The sequence below is a fragment of the Tachysurus vachellii genome, chromosome 21 (genome assembly GCF_030014155.1).
Source record: "Tachysurus vachellii isolate PV-2020 chromosome 21, HZAU_Pvac_v1, whole genome shotgun sequence".
In the NCBI taxonomy this organism is placed as follows: Eukaryota; Metazoa; Chordata; class Actinopteri; order Siluriformes; family Bagridae; genus Tachysurus; species Tachysurus vachellii.
The window spans coordinates 10,243,734-10,264,049 of NC_083480.1; the positions used below are offsets into that span (position 1 = coordinate 10,243,734).

At 38.1% G+C, this 20,316-nt stretch overlaps 1 protein-coding gene across 1 annotated transcript in view; it reads right to left on the reverse strand.

The window, feature by feature from the left end:
* The window catches only part of gabbr2 (gamma-aminobutyric acid (GABA) B receptor, 2), a 159,784-nt gene that overhangs the window by 40,080 nt on the left and 99,388 nt on the right, over nucleotides 1–20,316 (reverse strand). Inside the window, exons 5-12 of the mRNA XM_060857363.1 lie at nucleotides 16,587–16,652; nucleotides 16,319–16,507; nucleotides 15,319–15,561; nucleotides 11,414–11,474; nucleotides 6,511–6,591; nucleotides 5,437–5,587; nucleotides 4,856–4,988; nucleotides 2,386–2,493 (exon numbers count right to left, since the gene is read on the reverse strand). Coding sequence (XP_060713346.1) covers nucleotides 2,386–2,493; nucleotides 4,856–4,988; nucleotides 5,437–5,587; nucleotides 6,511–6,591; nucleotides 11,414–11,474; nucleotides 15,319–15,561; nucleotides 16,319–16,507; nucleotides 16,587–16,652 — 1,032 coding nt within the window. The remainder of the gene's footprint in view (nucleotides 1–2,385; nucleotides 2,494–4,855; nucleotides 4,989–5,436; nucleotides 5,588–6,510; nucleotides 6,592–11,413; nucleotides 11,475–15,318; nucleotides 15,562–16,318; nucleotides 16,508–16,586; nucleotides 16,653–20,316) is intronic.

Consider the following 20,316-nt stretch of genomic DNA (forward strand, 5'->3'; position numbering starts at 1 on the left):
TGAAGGGACATGGAATCATGAATAGCTACAAATAGCAGTCGATTTTACGGCATAACCTTTGGGTGTCTGCTAATAAGCTGAAGATGAACAGGAATTTCACAATTCAGTACCTCAATGACGCAAAGAATACATCCAAATCAACAAAGGTATGGCTTGGCCAAAAGATAAACAATCATCCTGAAAGACCTAGCCAGAGCCCAGACCTGAATCCCACTAAAAATATGTAGGGTTACCTGAAGCAGGCTGTGCACAGGGGATCCCTTATTATTTAATGAATCTAGTAAGTTTTAGAAAGAAAGGGAGAGAAGATATTGCCATGTCAGGATGAGTCTTACGTGGCAAAAAGACTGAGTGGTGGGATAAAAGTTTAGGGGTGCGCATGCTGTATTTTAATTGTTAGACACTGTACGTGGTTTTTGACATCACAAAAACCTGCCAATTTAATAGGGGTGTGTAGACATTTTTATATCTATTGTATATCTTGTGTGAAGAGACTGAGTACAAAAGTGAGTACTATTTTAGTATTGCAGAGATCATAATTGATCTTACGTGTCCTATTGTTGACATGGGAACTGCATCAATGTATATTATGACCAAATAGAAATCAAATCCTGCACCTAACTAACTACTAGTAGGCTAACCATTCTCTGAAGAGCCTGTTCCACAGTGCAGACCTCTACCTCGATTACATCAACCTCTTCTTAGCACAGGCTCTCTGCTGCTTCCAAAGCCAGCAATTAATGTGTGTGGGCTGTATTCAGAGTTAAGTTCAAAAGCTATGTCATGGGAGAAGTGAGGAAAAGTTATTCATATTCAAACTGGTGCTAAAACGGTGCTTAACATGATTTTCAGAGGAGCTCATGCAGATTATTCAAATGACCTGTGGACAGGTCACACTTATAAGGTTGCCAGATATTCTTTGATCATGTTGACTTACCAAAGATATCAATGGAGGTCCATTATGGACCTGCACACTATATGTATATGTTTCTTATATTGGCTATTGTTATCGTGTCCAGGCTATGCATTGTTTTGGAGTTCTAGTAAAATAAATAAAAACATCAGAAGACTTTCCAAATTCAGGTTAAAAAAACCTTCACTTTGTAAGCTTTGCTAGCTCAATTTCCCAGAAGATAGTAGTGACAGCTAGATATTTAGATAAACGATCAAAAACATATCGTCGCTGTCAGGCGGAATCCTCGTATCTCTAAAACCGTTATTTTTCAGGAAATTAAAAAAACGCCGCATCTTATCTGCAATGCACAGGGTTTAGTCCGCGTTGCAGTGGATTGTCTTGCGCTAAATTCCTGTCCTCAGACGAGCACCAGAACTAGCGGGGGTCAAGATTTTTTTTTCTTTTGTTTTGAGGACATTTACCTCAGAAGACGTGTTGATTCGTTGTGACTCTTCTTGAGGAGAAATATGGCGCGAAGCTCTCCCGCGGAGTGAAGAAGAGGTGGACAGTTGAAGTGTTCAATGGAGTTATGAGATTTGCGCTCAAGCTATTTTCAAGACTTTAGATTGGTTAATAACTTGTAAAAATAACAAACCCATGTGGGGACTGACCAATAGCATCGATATGTGAAAAAATATGAAATTGACAAAATTTGGACATACAAGGTTTCCGCCCGACAGCGACGATATGTAGATAATTAAAAATACCTGTATACCTAAAGTTTATTTACAATATTTTACAATTACAGACATAAAATACAACCTCTCTGTTAGACCTCTCTGTTAGATATATTTATGTTTGAGATGTCAGTCATGTTCATTACTGTTTAAATGAAAATTCTTCCATTTTTACAAGCAATCATCATGTGGAGAAGCCATGGGTCTGGACAAGTGTATTGTGTACTGTCCAGTCCAGATAATTTCTCTATGCAAAACCCACCCGAACGAATGTACTGTATTAAAATCTTGTTGTCTGATTAGTGTTAATCTTTTCTCCCATTAAAAGTTATATACTTGAATCTGCCCACAGAAGCGGTGCACCATTGGTGTTGTGTCGGTGGGGCTGTGTTGGTGGTGCCAGCGGGACAGTTTTTACTAGGCACATGAATTAGCTGCATAGATGACAGTTGATCGTTCCATACTCAAGATCAACACACAGGTACGTGGTAACAATAAGGAAAGTGAGCAAACAAAGCACAGAGAAAAACGTCTGGTAGCACAACATGCTGCAAGCTGTAAGCCTTTAAACATATTGAGAGAAACAAAGCATTTTCGCTCAGTATGTGAACATGACCCTGTGTGTATGTTGAAGCACAAGTGAGAAATGTTGCTGAAACATCTGATGTCAAAGCAGCTTTATAGACATGCAGTAATATTACATTAAGAAGGCATATCTGAGTCATGGCATGTATATATAAATGAAATGCTCACCTTCTTCTTCATTTTTACATTCTTGAAAATCGCATGTACTCTCCAGGTCTTCGCAAACATGGCTCCAAACGCTGTTGTGTAACCCACGATTAGGATCCATGTGCGAACCTGAGCAGGAGACACATCAGTTTAGCTAGAATGACTCAGAATAAAGCTTTCTTTTACTGACAGTTCACATTACAATGCAAAGCAGTGTGGTCTGGGTTTCTTTTTTTTACTATGTACTATGACAAGAAAAGAGTAGAAACTATATGTAAGATGTTTACACTTAACAGATATTTATAATATTATACATAATTATGTTTCAAAAACGGTTGTTGGGTTTTCTTTTGCTAAAATTTGACATTTGTTTCGTTTCTTGAAAATGTGAAAGTACTCTTACTGTAGATACACATTTGTAGCTTAAAACTACTAAAATGCTACACAGCAAATCTAGATATTACACTATAATCCAAGAGTTTTTTTTCCCACTTAATACTATATACACAATCAATATGGTCACTTTGCTGTCACTAAAGAGTTCATTAGGTCAGGACTATATTTTAACCTTTTAAAGAAGCAGCTTTTGATTTCTGTTTTAAAATAGATTTCATAAAATTTGTTATGCCGCCATTGCATCTCCGGTAAACACTGATGTGGACTTGATAAATGATAATCAGCAACAATTTAGTCACAAAATTCAGAAAATTCCCAGTCCAGTCCAGTTTTTTTTTTGTCTGATCTCATGACCAAGAAATCTATAACTAAATGGATTGAATTTATCTGCTGCATTTATTGCTGCAGATCTGCTACTCTCTTGAAAAAATAGTTGTGCACAGGCTTGAGAGATGAGTTAGAGATCATATATTTTCATCTGTAACTCCTGAAGTTCATATAGATAGCAGGAAAATGGTAAAAGTACCAACTCTCTCTAACCAAAAATAGATCTGTAGCTTTTTTTTTTTGCTTTCACTGTTGTAGTTATTGTCGTTTCTGTTGTTTCACTTCTCATTTGTTACATTGCATGATAAAAACTGTTCCTATTCTGCTGCCAGACTAAATCTGTGATGAATAAATCAGAGAAGGACAATTTCAACAGTGGGAAATCGTTTATTTTTGAGATTGCTGAAGAGGAATTTGTACATATACATATAAAGGCTAAATGTTATAATGAGCAGCAATAATTTTGAACCATAAAAATTCCTATTTTATGTGAAAGATTCAATTACAGAGCTGGATAGATTGAGGCAACCAAATAATTTGTTTACATCCAATAAAGCACTGTAGATATCCTAGTATCTGTTACTGCCAGAAACACCTTGCTGTGATACTTATAATTCTATGAAGCTACGGTTTGTAGTCATTAAACTATTTTGTGGCAAATAAAAGAATTCCAACAAAGAGTGATTTGACTTGAGCACAGTCTGCAAGAAAAAAGAACGATCCTATTTGACTTTTCACTAGAACACTCCTCAGAAAAGAAGAGTCAAGTCCTGCTTCGTTTAAGTCTGGTATTTATAGAGCTGTGGAATAACTACATGAGCCTATCATAACTTTGGTAAATCATTATTAATACTAAAAGCTGCTTTTGCTGCTGATTTTAATGACATAATGATTTTCTGGTACATTGGTACAACTGGTACATGGTCACATAATGGTAATCATGATGATGTCATAACCTTGTCATTAGTAGTGTAATTAAACCAACTTATATCACAGTGCTGTTAATTTTCCAGAGTAGAAGGTATTGAGTAATGTATAGCAGTAATGTCTGAACGTTCACAACATTAATGTAACTATAAATAGTTAAACATGTAGCTTGTGATGTTTATTTAATACATTAAATGAATCATGCCAATTACTGTGGTATAAAAGGAATAAAGCACACACAGACCATTGTAATAAACATGTAATACTGTTTACATAAGCATACTGTATGTCAGTTGTCATTCAGAACTTATCATGTAGCCTTGTGGATACCAGTCATAAGGAAAGTATTAGTGAAGGTACTTCCAAACCTACTTTAAGAAATAAGACCCTACACACCTTATATCTTACTTCATTGCTTGATTTAACCAAAAAGCACTGCCATCGAACTATCAGTCTAGAAACATTACAATTAAAAAGCTTAAATACATCCATGGCATCCATCATCACTGCTATCAGTAATCCAGTGTTTGTCTTGGCTGTTTGGAGTTGCTCGACTTGGCTCAGGCTACTAAAATGCGTCACACACCACACAATTTCTGGACTCTCCCCAAGGACTTATGCCTTCACAGCAATCAAAAATGTCTTAATTAAAACGAGGTCGCGATTGTCATGTTCTGACAAAGAGAAGCAGCACAATTGCCAGAATCATCTAAAGGGAAGCTCAGTGCTGTATAGCATGCCAGGGTATGGAGAGTGAAGGTGGAAGTGTTCTTTAATTTCATTTGGATGCACATATTTAAGTCAGAACACAGATGTTGCTAAAAGAGCAGTCACTACTCACAGTGCACAAGGTCTCGAAAGCTTGGTCTGAGACAAAAGAGCCGTCCAGGCCAAAGAGGAAGATGGACGCGTAGGACAGCATGCCTCCCAGGATGATCAGGTTGTTCATGTAAGGACTGGACATTTTGATTAGCCTGTGCAAAGACAAAATATTGTGTGCAAAGACACATATTCTCAGTCTCATATTGTATACAGAAAATTAGTTCTTAAATTGGGATCAAGGACCTCAAGAGGTATATGATTTTTTCATTTCATTACAGTGCAAAAAAAATCACAACCCACCATTACCAAATATTTATTATGGTGTTATTATTCTGTTTGACTGGTCACTAAACCTGAATAGGTTTAATGTTAATGTGTTCTGTCAGTGAAGAGTTTAAAAAAGCTAAAAAAGCTCTAGGGATCCAGTAAATTGCCAAATTATTATTGTACACATTTAAATAATGAGCCTAATAATTACATGAACATAATATTATGTTCGTAAGTGTACTCAGTGAAATATATTTTGCAGTTAAAGCAGTCCCTGGCTGCAGAATGTTTGACTCCTGGTGAATGCAATGAAATGCGTAACCGCATCCTGACCTGTGGTTTCGGTTTTTGATGTTGAAGAAGAGGAAGGCGCCTGCCATGAGCATGCCCAGGATAGTGATGGTGGACAGGATGCTGTAAAGTGGTACGTTTATATGCCGTCGCTCCAGACGCACAAATGTCCGGTCTTTGGGAGGCTCCACACCTAGGATGGATACACATCATACACGTCAGATACACGTCAAGTCTTTTAAAAGGAATGACACTTTACTGCATGCTTACATTTTTTCATAAATGCCACCTTCAGACAAAAAAGCATTATAATGTAAATTTCATGTAAATTGACGCTTCAGAAGGATCAGCTCAAGAGATAAGACTGCTAAAGCAGGGAGTTTAACAATTTCACATGCAAAAGTATAACAGGACTGAGAATAATATAGGCCTGTATATTTTGCCAGAATTTATTTAATGGTTTATTGAAGGATTTATTTATTATTTGTGTTCAATTCTGAGGTATGAAGAAGCTACTTAGTATTCAGCAGTTTCAGTGTCCTGAGAAACAGGCTGCTTTACCCACACTATAATGGTCTTAAACACAATTCAAAGGCAAACTATTCGTTCGAGTCTATTCGTTTGAGTTAACAGGACTTTGCAAACGACCCTCTGTTTGGTGTTTGTGGTCAGTGACCGCAATGTTTTGTCAATTTTTTTTTCCTCCTTTGCTTACTTTGCAAGCTTTTGTCTGTGTTCCAATTGATTCCTATGGCTTGTCTTACCAAGTTCTATTTAAAGACACATCTGACGTCAAAAAGAAGTATTTCCTTGTAATTCCTTGTGTGTGTGTGTGTGTGTGTGTGTGTGTGTGTGTGTGTGTGAGAGAGAGAGAGAGAGAGAGAGAGAGAGAGAGAGAGAGATAACAAATACAAAAATCCTGGGAATCAAACAAATGACGAAGTTTACAATAATGTGAACTGAAAAAAATGAATTATTCATTAGATCATATAAATGAAAAAGGGAGACACAAACACACACATACGCACACACACACACACACACACACACACACACACACACACACACACACACACACACACACACACAGGCCGAACTGTGCTGGACTTTTCTTACCTTGAAACCTGATGGTGTTGTTGATAAGGTCCAGGATGTCAGCGATGGCATTGTACTCCCCAACCTTTACTTCCTGGCCCTCTGCAAGAGACAGAAGGAAGAAGGTAGTTGAGAACTGCTCTGATAAGAGCTCTAGTCTGAATCACTCCTTTAATCTGGGAGATTTTCCGATCTTTCAATGGGGAAAGAACTCTAATCAAATTAAGCATTAGCTCATCAAACCATAAAGCTCTATAGCGGAGTTCTTCACCACTGTGATTATTTTATCCTTTGTGCAGTTTCTATACTATACACACAAGTTACATTTAGTCTTCAGTCAACACAAGACCTGTAGTGGAACTTGATTAACTATTTAGCAAAGCTGACCAGATCACAAATAAAATGCCTGGAGCTTTTTTAAGAGCAAAAAAAACTGTACACCTGTACACAAGGCCAAGCTCCCTGTTTTTAACACATAAAAGTATGTCACTATAAGATTTCATTTTTGGCTTTCACATCAGAATATGTGCTCTTAAATATTTTGCACTGAATACCAACAAATGAAGTATGAAGAAGCAAGCTTGTGGTTGATTTCTTTCTAGCCCAGACTTTTTAGCCAACAGCAATGACACTACTGTATCATCAGCATTGATGTAAAAGGCACAAATGAAATAGATGTCACAGATGTAACGAGCACAAAAGAGGTGTTGTATTTATTCTAGCATACTTTGTTTTCTTTAGAAATTCCTTTGGAGGACTAAATAGGTAGGGCGACAAAGCACACATTAGTTTAACACTGTAAGTTTAGAGTTCTCTCTCACTCATTTTCTACCGCTTATCCGAACTACCTCGGGTCACGGGGAGCCTGTGCCTATCTCAGGCGTCATCGGGCATCAAGGCAGGATACACCCTGGACGGAGTGCCAACCCATCACAGGGCACACACACACACACTCTCATTCACTCACATAATCACACACTACGGACAATTTTCCAGAGATGCCAATCAACCTACCATTCATGTCTTTGGAACGGGGAGAAAACCGGAGTACCCGGAGGAAACCCCCGAGGCACGGGGAGAACATGCACACTCCACACACACAAGGCGGAGGCGGGAATCGAACCCCGACCCTGAAGGTGTGAGGCGAACGTGCTAACTACTAAGCCACCGTGCCCCAGTTTAGAGTTTATTTATTAATTATTATTAATTATTAATTTTTAATGATTAATTATTATTAAAACAAAGGGAATATAGGTTTACTATGTTTGGAAATTGAAGCAAACAAGACATGAACAAAGTAGAGAACAATGGACTTAAAACACTTTTAAATGTAGACGTGTGTAATATACTGTATTCATTATCAAACTGTTGCTAGATAGTAAACTTCAGACATCCCTTGTAATGTCAGAGCCATCGGTGGTACAGAATGTAGAAAATTCAGAACCGAAAGTATATTAATCATTTATATTTATAACCACGCTTGCATCTGGCACAATAAATGGAATCATATCTTTTCTCCTATGAGGGAAAGATGTTAAAAAAACAATATATGTTATTGGTTCAGATGTTAATGAACCAATAACACATGAAGGCTATTAAACATTGGGTTGCATAATTAGATATATTTGTGGTTATGTGCCCATAGGTACCATAAAAAAAGATCTCAACTAAGAGTTAATTTCAAATTAAACCCGAGGCATCTCATATACTGTATATCAGCTTCAATTTCATTGATAGTTTGTATATGTCTCATGGTTGTATTACAAGAATTGCTATAGACTGAATTACATGCACAGGGAGACCATCATGAGCAGATCTGAAATGTCATCAGTCTATTTATTGCGTCTCATGTGTTTATGTGTTTCCTAGAATCGAATAAGAAGCCCCATGATATTTCTTTAATGAAAGTGAAATTGTGTCTTCCTTCATGCATGCAAATGTGAATGAATATAAAAATGTGTCGATATAATAAGTGATATAAATAGCAGAATTGTGATATATGTGTTCCTCTTTTTTTATTTTAATCCCCTTTTTCTCTGCTCCATGTGTGGAAAGGTGGCTGAGGCTTATTGCAGCTGTCTGTGCTAGTTGTGACCTACTGAACATCCAGCCACGCAGGCCAGCTCTCTCTGAGCAACAGGCCGAAACACCATTACAGGCCACAGGATCTACTAACTGCACACTCCTCAAGCTAATCAACCCCCATCTCCCTCTCTCTCTCTCTCTCTCTCTCTCTCTCTCTCTCTCTCTCTCTCTATCTCTCTGAGCCCTCATTAGCAGTCAGTTCCAAAATGTCCGGTCCCCTTAACGTAGTTTTCAGAGGAGCTCTTTGTCTTGGGTGTTTACATTGAGGCGACAATTCAGTGGCCAAACCTGGCTAATGGGTTCATGCATGCATGTCGAGTTTAATGGCTTCTTCTAAGCTTTTATCAGGTGAAGACTACTGCTACAGTCACTGAGCATTAGTTATATTTTGACATATCTACACTGAGCAGAGTAAAATAGGGTGTTAAGTATGTATAAGCTTATTATAAGGGATTGTGGTAGTTTTGAAAACCATGCTCGATATATTAATTGTTTGAATAAATGGTAACAATTCAGTAATATCCAACTGCAGTGTGTGAAGATCTAGCTACATAGAATTGTATGTATAGGTCCAGATAAGCAACATGTACAAATGGCTATGGAATTTACCTTATAATTTTTTATACCTTATTACCTTCACCTGCTACGCATGCTGTGTTACACGGTAACATAAAACCATATGAGGAAACCGATTTCTACCCTCATCAGGGTGAGCTTACAGATGCTTATGATTGGCTATTGTTGCTGTGATTGACAGGTGAGAGAGCATACCAATTCTCCCACCCTGAGACCACAACAAATATTGCTCTCACGGCCCCCGGCCACAGATGTCTGTGACATCAGGATTTGCTATCTTCAGCAAAAGCTGCTACTTCAATAAAACAGAGAAGGTAAATATATATATAGAAATCTGTGAAAGTGCTTTTCTTTCTCAAAATCCTAAATGAATGTGACTGGCTGCAACAGCAGTTGCTGAGCTATGGCCATTTTTTATATGGTGATTACTTCTGCTATAGAATTATTCTAGTAGTTCCTTTAACCTTTGTTAGGATCAGAACCAAACAATGGCCCAGTATATAATTAGTAATTATACGAGTAATTTTGCAACTTAAACTGTATATTAATGTTTTAGTTAATATTCCCATATTTCTACATTATATAGGTTTCTAGAAAAGAATATTGCTGTCTATATTAAAGCTTGGGTTTGCACTGTAAATGCACAATTTAAACAATTAACTATTAATTTGTTAATTTTCTCTTTATGTCTTTATAAGTCTTGTGTTGACATTTTTAAAAGCTCCATTAATAAAATCCCCCAGTTTAAATCACATATAAGTGTGAATAAGTGTGTGAATGTGTGACCTATTCCAGGTATATTCCAAACTCACAACCAGTGTTCCCTTCAGGATCCTACATAATCTAGGTCTTAATTTTGATATAGTGCTAAACCTAGAATGTGTCCTTGCCACTTCTTCTTCATATCAGCTAAGCATAATTAATTAAATAGCAGTGATCTTGTGTCTAAAACAATTTTGACAAAACATATGCTGAGATTCATTGCAAGGTCATCATTACCATAACTAGTTTATGAATTTCCCCCCACCTCGTCCAGATGGAGTTGACAAAGAGGGATATGAGAGATGGGCTCAGAGACGTATGGCAGATATGAGCAGAGGCTCAACATCTCTTTAAATATACAAGCTGGGTAATTAGCATGCAACGAGTCATTTGGAGAGAGGTGGAGGACAGGGATGTAGGAGAGAATACAAAGAAGAATGAAAGAAAGAGACAGGAAACAGAGAGATGATACATTGGTCAAATTAAAAAAGAACAATCAGGTGATTATTGGGAGAAGATTATAATGGTTAATATTTTAATGGTAAAATGGTTAATATTTTACATTTAGAAACATGTTTTGAGAAAAAAAAAGACATGACCCTGTTTACTTGGTGTGTGTTTAAAGGGTGTATATGTGTGTGAGACAAGAGCAAGTTGGGGCAACTTGTGATTGTCATAGTGGTGCAGTAGCACATTTGTTCCAGTGCGTTTTTCACTGCTTATCCACGGCTGTCAGTTGTCATCAAATTGCCAGCCAGTTCACAGCTTAATAGATTTTGTTGTCCTGGTGCGTCAAACATTCTCTTTCTCCCTCAAACACATACAAATCACAAATACGTGTGTGATGATGTAAGGTGTGATGCTATAAGGGACACCACTGCAGCTCTGCACAGATTTAGATAAGACTGAAATGTTGGCTGTGGGTTATGGGTTATGACAAGGGAATCCCTACTCAGAGATTAAATCCTGCACCCAGATCTAATCTTATTGAACAGAACTTTACACAGGACCCAGAAACCTGTTGAGTTAGAGGGATAAGTATAGAATCTGTATGTACTTGCCAGTTAACATTCGTGATTTGTGTATTTTGTATTGTATTCTATAGCTTCATCAGTTGTATAGTTGGTCCATGTTTCTGAGGTCATGATCAGGACTGTTAAATCTGAGTTTGCCTTTAAATAAAATCTTGCTTGTGTATTCTACCAGCATTGGACATAGTTGATATCACATAAAGACAGTAATCCACAGGGAAAAGGGATCTATCAGCTTTAGAGGTACTCATATAGCTTCCGACTTACAATTGAGCAGTTGAAGTTATTGGTCTTGTTCAAGAGCATCCTGGCAATGATGGGATTTAGACAAACATCTTTATGACCAGTAGCCCAAAGTCTTAATAACTGGCCCACCAATGCCCTACAGGGAGGGGGCTTATAGGATCATTCTGTAAGCCAGAGAGTGACATACTAGTTCTAATTGATCCCTAAATGCAGATTGCACTTACCTTGAAACTGTGTGAATTTGATAGTTCCCATGCGCTCTCCATTCCTGAACATCACCTGACCCTGTGAAAACACATACAATCTTCAGACAAACTGCATAAAAAACCCAGCTTTGCAGCGCTTTAGGCACGGATTCAGGCTACAGTGTCATTCCCATGTTTATGGCAAGCTTTATTAAGAGTAATGCTCTGCTTTACTGCTGAAGCCTTGACTCTTGGCTCAGGGACAACCTGGAGTGTTTGCGTTCCAGTCTGCCATGGTCCATGGTTCTGGGCTCATTTATTAAATTAGAGGTCTGGAAATTGATCCTTTTATAGAGGCAAACATGATTAATAGTGGCAAAATTGATTGGCTAAATATTGTGAGAGCATGTTGAGGTCTCTAAGGAGGTCCTGTTCATGTTGACCAGTTGACAAGCCTGTATCGGTTAATGAGACTGTGATCTCTATTGACAATCCAAAGCTGAATACAGTGTGTCACCGAATTCATAGTTGATTTCTTGGTAACAAAATGCTAAAATGGTTAATAGGATCTGTGAACCAATATAACACAAAACCCACTGAACGTTATGTATTAATGGTTGTTTGACAGGTCACTGTGGATGACTGATTAGATTAAAGAAAAAAAACAACAACAAAAAAACAGATACTGTAATAAGGGAGGCCATTAACCGTGAAACCTCAACAGTGTGTCAAAACATTGTCTTCATTATTTTGTGTATATGATAATATGTGTTCATTATCTGTTAAGTGTTGAGCAAAGGCCGTGTGCCAACTGTGTTGGCTAATGAGGCATTTGGCTGGATTTGGGTTCAATAGCACCCAGCATTACTGTGGTAATGATTAGAAGTCTGTTAGTTAGTACCCAGGGAAGGGACTAAGAGCCCATGTCATCTCTAAAGTCGTTCTGCTTTGAAGTGCAGAGTAGATTAGAGTCCCTTCATCATGCGTTTCTTTATTTTTGAGGCTCTGTCTCTTAAAGGTTTGCATTACATTTAATTCTTGAACATCTACATAACTGTGGAAATCTAATTGCCATGTGGTCTTAGTCACAGAAGTAGAAATAAAACTGAGCTTTCTGATTCCTGTCAACTAGTTACTGTACTAAAAGGAAAACAGCTAGGGTTAGTGGTGTCCAGTTGATTTCTAACTCCAACCCTAACCCCTAACACAAAGCTAGTGACGAGTGTTCATATACGGTATGCTACCATTAATTAAAGCTCTGGTGCAAATGGCAGCAATATTTAATAGCGTCCTGTGTAATTAGACCATGTAATTAGTCCATGGTCTGTGGACACTTGACCATCACACTCACATGTAAATCTTCCCCAAATTGTTGCCACAAAGATTGCACAAAATTGTACAGGACTTCTTTGTATGCTGTAGCATTGTAATTTCCCTTCACTATGACATCATTATTTCATTTCTCTTGTATATACCATACATTTCCTTTGCCAATACTTGTTCTCTTTCCTATACTCACAAATTGCCTGACTGCAATTGACCCAACAACAAATTTTCCAAAAAGCATGGGCTCTATAATAAATTCAGCCTTATGATGGATGTGTGTGTGTGTGTCATCCTGCAGTGAGGTAGGGGTGTGTAAATGCTGTGCAGGTGTGAAACTGTTTTTCGAGACTCTATTCCCACTCTTTTAGTTGTGACGGAAGAACAGCAGAGCAGCTGAATCAGCATGCCTCTACAAGCCTGTTATATATATATATATATATATATATATATATATATATATATATATATATATATATATATATATCTGTGTGTGTGCGCACAAGTTTTGCCTGAGGCTCAAATACATGGGAGTAAAAACATTTGACGTGGACCAGAAACTGTCCACCCCCCACATCCTGTCCCTGTCGTATCTTTGATTTGTTACCCTATTGTGTCCACCTGGTTTGTTTTGTTTTATCATGCTTTATGTCCATAAATGTAAGCCTTAGTTCTGTGCGCCGAGTTTCCTGATGGGATGCTCTACTATCTGTCTGTTTATCAGATTACCCTACTTTGTAACTGTCTGCTCTTGCTGTGTACTATAACTATGATATAGCATACTATTATATTCACCCAAAATAAAAGACAGTTTATGCCTCTTTGTTCTTTCTCATTCACATAAACATTTAAGAACACCCAGAGTAAATGCCTGGTAAGTCAAACAGTCATTTTTCATGACAGTAAGTAGTTCTTGATCATGATCATTGGTGAAGAGTATCAGACTTCTGTAACAACACTGGATAACAAGCAACACTGGATACTATTGAAAACTTCTCCTAAATTCACAGAGAATACTATAAAAAAAATTTCAAGACCTGCATTTTTATTTGACAGTTAAAACTGTTGTTGATTTACAACATAAACATTAGGAATTAAATGAGTTTCTGGTTCAGCTTCAAAGCAGGAAAAGCTGGTACTGGCTCTGATCCAGTCAAAGGTTCAGCAGTGGTCTAGCCCTCGAGCTCTCATTAGAGTGATCTGTACTCCTCAGAGGTTTCACTGAGCTAATGTTTTACTTCCTGAAGTGTGCTGCTACTCGATCAATAGCCCTGCATGGTGGTTTCAGACTCTGACAATGCAAGTCAAGGAGTCAGAGTTTACAGCATCAAGGGACTTGGAATGCAGGGAAAACCCAACAGTAATAATAATTCCTATAGATTCTACATGGGTTTAGGAAAATATCCTCTGAGAGAACAACTATAACCTTGAACTTTTTTTTTTTTTTTTGCAAAACTGCACACTGCAAATAAGGCGGTTATATTGGGGTAAAATGCATAGCTGACATTTCAATGCTTATTCTGCAAATTGATCAGCATGGACTAATTTTGCAGAAAAACTCCAAACAATCATTCTCCTTTAAAATACCCCACACAGCATTTCTCTATAAACTATCTTGTTTTGCTGTTCTGCTTACACGGCTGCTCTCTTTCTTTCTAGAGAGCTGTTTGTTTTACTGCAGTTATTTTTCCCTCTATTATTGTGCAGTGCTGAGGAAGGAGGCTGTGTTCCCATGGCCCAGGATAGATGTTGTCAAGCTCAGTGTCTACCACACTTCACCAGGGACAATGATAGATGTAAAATAAACTCTAGCTAAAACCTAAGAGTGTTCAAAACAACTAATCTCATTTTGCACTATATTAGCTCTCCTACTTTGCTGTTTGCTACAGTAATAGCTAGATTCACCAGGTTTACATTTGCTGCCAAGCTTTTTTTTCCTTTTTTCTCTCTCATTCTCTTTTTTTCATCCTATCGCTTTAACCACACACACACAAACACACACACACACAAACAAAAAGCATGTCTGCAGGCACAATGCTCCCTGCATACCAAATCTTTACAGCTCTTTCGAGCTCTCGCCACCCTGCAAGCTGGTTTTTTTTCATATTAGATTTTCTGTTTGCTCATGGTCTCCCATACCAGGTACTGATCTCTTGCCCCACCCCAAACCACTGCCTTTCCTCATCCCTTTCAAAACTCACTAATATCTCACTCTTGCATGTCAACAACACCAATCATAATATGGCTTTTATGAATACTTGTGCTTGAGTAAATGTTGCTTGACATCTCAGCAAAAGCAGCATGCATAGATCTTGCTAGTTGCCCATAAAGTTTTTTTAGAGTAAAGGGCCACCAGGGATGCCAAGAATTGCAGGCTCATTGCCCTTGAGTGCAACCGAATTTTAAAGGATACTTAGAACATACAGTATACAGTGTGAGCCTGTATACAGAGGAATTGTTTCTCCAAGCTTCATTGAAGATCAGTGCTGTTTTTCCTAACACATATCCATTCATGAATGTCGATGAGGCGTCACAAGGAACATAACAGTTCATTAGAAATCTGGCTGTCACCCTGTACTTCACAATTGTGCTGAAAGACTGACAGAGGAACAGAGTCTCACCGTTACTCCGAAGAAGTTGGTTTCGTTCATCACATCCAGCACTAACTTTCCCACCTCCCGGTCATCCATAGTCATGTTATGGTAAATGTCATGCGTCTGCTTCTGACGGAGAAGCTCCATTACACGACTTAGTGTCTTCGCAATCACCCAGATTCCATCATAGGCAAAACCGTGAAATTTGCTGGCCTCAACTCCTTTTTGCTCTCGCTCTCTGGTGTAGTCCCGCTCGTACTCTTGGGGTGTCTGATATTAGAATAAAGCAAACAAAGCCATTAGTGGAATTTATGTTGATTTACAATTCTTTTTTCTATAGATAGCGCTAAACCCAAACAATAAATGCTTTGATTCAGTCAGCTATTTTAAGGAAAAGTATATTATCAGCTATTTATTGACATTGACTAAAATTCGAAAAATCGAATTGAACATTGATTTGATGGAAATGACAGGGAACTTTATAAATCTGAAGCCAAAAAACAGGTCAAAATATGACATATATGTAACATATACACTATATGGCCAAAAGTAAGTACACACCGGATCATAACACCTGTATTTGCTTGTTGGCCTCTATTTTGCTGCTGTAAAGGCATTCACTCTTTTGTAAAGATCTTCTAGTAAATTTTGGAACATGGCTGTGGGGATTTGCTCATTCAGCCACAGAAGCATTAGTGAGGTCAGGTGCTAATGTCAGGTTAGATGGCCTGGAGCACAGTTAAAATTCCAATTCATCCCTAAGGTGTTCAGTGGGGTTGAAGTAAGGGCTTTGTGCAGGGCTTTGTGCAGTCCAACTGAGTTCATCCATACCAGCTTTGGCATATCTTTGTGTCACTCATATTGCATAATGTCCGGTATTTTATGAATATAGCAGTGTTGATTTAATTTTGTATATAAGACATGTTGAATGCCTTTTAATTAAAACAATAGCCTAAATGAACATAATGATGGAGGGATGACTCAAGAATTGGGGTTTACTGAAACGAGTAAAATGCTAGACACTCACCCTTCCAGAGATTCCTTTAATCCGTTTGGCACTGAGAGGTTCAAAGTCCACACTTATGTAGCCCTCCATAGCAGTAAGTAGTTTTTTGGTGGTGCAGTTGGTAGAGTTTGCCTGCTCCCACCAATTGCCTTGATACCATCCGGGAATGATCCACTGATACTTACTGCCATACATGTTCAGGTTATAAGCCTATAAGGAAAAAAAATTGTAAAAGTGATTTATAGCAACAATTTATTGTATATCTAAAGTATTTAAAATATATACTCACACAACAGAAGACTTTAGAGGCCAGGTTCTCATCAAATTGACCAATGATAATCCTCACATCATTGTCCTGTAAGCAAAGAAAGCAATGATTAGACACAAGCTGCAAAGATTATTCATTCATTCATTTATTTTCAATAAGCACTTTATACTGGTAAGTGTCACGATGGATCTGGAGCCTATCCTGGAAACACTGGGCAGGCCATTATAAACATTAGATGAGATGCCAGTCTATTACACTGCACACTACACACATTATTGTATTTATTCACACCTATTGGCAATTTAGCATGGCCACTTACTATTATGTTGAGTCGTGGGAAGAAACCAGGAGGAAATACAGACAATGATACAACATGAAGAACTCCTCATAGACTGTAGGTCAGGACTGAACTGTGTGATAGGGTTAGATTTATAAGGTGGCAATTCTGCCCACTGCACCACCTACAAATGTTTACTCATTCACTTTCAGTTCAGGAACGCTGTTGTTTGGAATCTACCCTGGGTTAGATACTAGTCTGTTGGGGGGCACCAAAAACACACTCATTCAAACAGACAAGCAATTTATTGTGGACAATCCTTGCCAATCTACTGGCATGTTCTAAGAAAGTTGGAGAGAACCAGAGAACCTGGAGAAAACCCATACAAATACAGGGATAATATGCAGTACTTCACAGAGACAGTAACCCAGGCTTAGGATCTACCAGTGAACCTGGAGCAATGCTACCCTCGATGCCAACATGCAGCCCATGGTCACTGAAGTACAAATCTGCTAAAATGAAAGAATTAGTCATTTATTTCACCACATATGCTTAAGTACATCTATGCATACTGGGAAATCATATCCCATTCTCGAAAAAGCACAGGGTAATTGGAGAATACTAAAAGATGTCAGATGTGAGAAGAGTTGTGTGCGTTAAGCTTGGCTGGGCAGGTCTATATTATACCAAGTGACACCATCTGTTACAGCACAGACATTAATGTCAGTACCAAGAATTGTTTGATACCCAAAAAGGCTGGAGCACTGCTCTCTATCAGCAGCCTAAATACATGCTGCCTGATTGAGTCTGTGAATAATTCACCTCACTCTGCAGCATTGTGTTTCCACCTCCTCCAGTTCAGCATCACAAAAGATCAATCTTTCAGCAGCTTGGTACAGTGAGGCAGTATAGACTGTGGGGTCTACACTCAGTACACTGAGACACTGCAGACTACAGGCTCTAGTCCACCCCAACACAGAGACAACACAGTTTGAGGTGGTGTGCTGGACAGTGCAAACATGCATGGTAATGTATCATATTAAACAAAAATCACAAGACCTGGCTTATTTAGTTTTTTTTTATTTTAAATTAGCACTGTTCTAGATGTTTTAGGAGAAGATCTGTTATTATTCTACAAGTTATTTGTAACAACAATGTACACAAAAGGTCTATAGGCCACACTGAGATAGCAGTTACCAAAAGATAAGATGCCAGATAGATATCTTAAATATTCATGATGATGGAACATCATTTGATGTTACTAAGGAGAATAACAATGAAGGAGAATAAATAAGGATAGAGGCATATATATATGTATATATCATAAAATGTGCTGTTCCATTTTGATCCAGAAAGCTTTTACATGTGTGTAATAATCAATAAGATCTACAAAACTGAGCGATTTACTTTAGAGCAGCTTTCACTTTGAAAACCCAAAACCACAAGACATCCAGCCAATAATTGTGCAATAATGAGCAGCTTATACTCAGAACAATTTAAAACCTATAGAACTTTTCCTGCCAGCACTCACAGTCTCAAAACAATCAAGTACATTCATCACTGAAGAAGTATGCATGGTGTGTGGTCTAACAATCTCCTGTATTATTCCCCACACTGGCTCAGTAAGTGCCTTCAAAAACGTCTGGCTCTCCTCAACATCTCCACAGTACTTCACAACAGCCAGAAAGCATGCTGGGATATTGTAGCTTTTGTAAAGAACAATCCTGCTTTCCTTTTCAGGCTCTTCCGCATGCTTCACTCAGTGGAAACTGGTGCTCAGCCCCTTCAGTGAAAGCTTTTAACCTGTGAAAATGCTTCCAACCATCCAGGAGATCTGAGACAGTCAAATAAGGGCTGCATCGATGCCAGTGAGACAAACTGCTCACACTGTTTGTGATATTCAACAAGCCAAAATGAATGCTAAATAAGCTAAAGTGTCTTTCCTTCTCTGAATACACCATTAAGCTCAATTAGTTGTAGTACTGTTATGGCTGGATCTGAACAATTGTGGACAAATTACTAGCCAGGTACAAACAGTTTGCTTATGCGAGGTGTACATTTATATTCATAGTCACCTGACAGGCATGCAGGTTTAGTACATTGTTGCTATAACGGCCACAAACATTCTTTTTTTTCCTCAATCAACCAACAACCTGAGAAAGGAGAGAACTCTATTTTCTATTGACTTTTGTTTGTTTCAATGGCAATCAAGGTAGTGCCATGGCTAGCGTTGCTGCATCACAGCTCCAGGGACCGCAGTTCGATCCAGAGCTTGGGTTACTGTCTGTGTGGTGTTTAAATGAACCCTGGGTGTGAATGAGTGTGCCTGTCTTTGCCAGGGTGTTTTCCCACCTCATGGACAGATCCAACACAACTCTGACCAAGAGAAAGTGGTTACTAAGATTGGATGATGATGATGATGATTCTCCAATTGTTTTATAAATTTCTAGGTGATGCAAAGAGCATCAATTCAGTGCCATGTGCTGTTCTATTTTGAAGCCCTCCAGCTGAGCTCTCGTCACTAGGCATCTTAATTAATATGAACAGATCCTAGATATCAAGTTGTGTCAATTGAGAAAAATACTGTACAGTGCAGTGCAAAAATGGTAACGCAACACACAGTCAGCACTTAAATACTTATCAAGTGGAAATGACACTAGCCGGACTTGTAATGTGCTTTGTGTCATATTACAGCAGATAGCCTAAATCTTGACCAAAGACTTTTTTGCCTTTTTGTCGACCAGACAAACAATATGCTTCATCACAGGAAACATTAACAGGAGAGGATTACTTTGCATTAAAATACATTGCTGCCTTTTAATTTAGTTAATTGGACTTCAAGGCAAGTAGTACATAGGACTAAGGAACACATTAGAGCATTCGGTAGCTTAGTGGGTTAGTTAATGAATTCATGATTTGTCCATCATTGCTGTGCATGAGTCACTGTGAGTGAGGATATTTTACTCTCTGAGAGATGATATCAACTGGTGAAAAATATGAACCTACATTTCCATGATGTTCTATGAGCTTGAGAGATACAATGCTACAGTAGTTTAGTAATATTAGTTGAAATGGTTACACAGAAAGAGTGAGAAACACTAAAAGTAAATGACTCTTAAAAAAAAGTTTGCTGAGGCATTAAGAGGGGTTATATAATAGTAGGGAGTGGGGGAAATGGTTGAGTTCAGAGAGATTGATAGGTGCATATTAGGGTCGGCAGATACATAGGTAGATAAATAGATAAAAAGATACCTTTACCCAGAAAACAAAGAAAACAACACAATTTGTCTTCACGCTGCCCATTATAGTGAGGCACACAAATGATTTTTTAAGCATCGAATTACTGCAGCCAATTAAACAGGCTGCAAACAACAATTCATGGATAACTCAACCACAAAGATAATGGCTTCAAAGTGCTTCAGATCAACTAAACATATGGTAAAGCTACAAGGAAGCTTTCAAAATTTCAAGAAA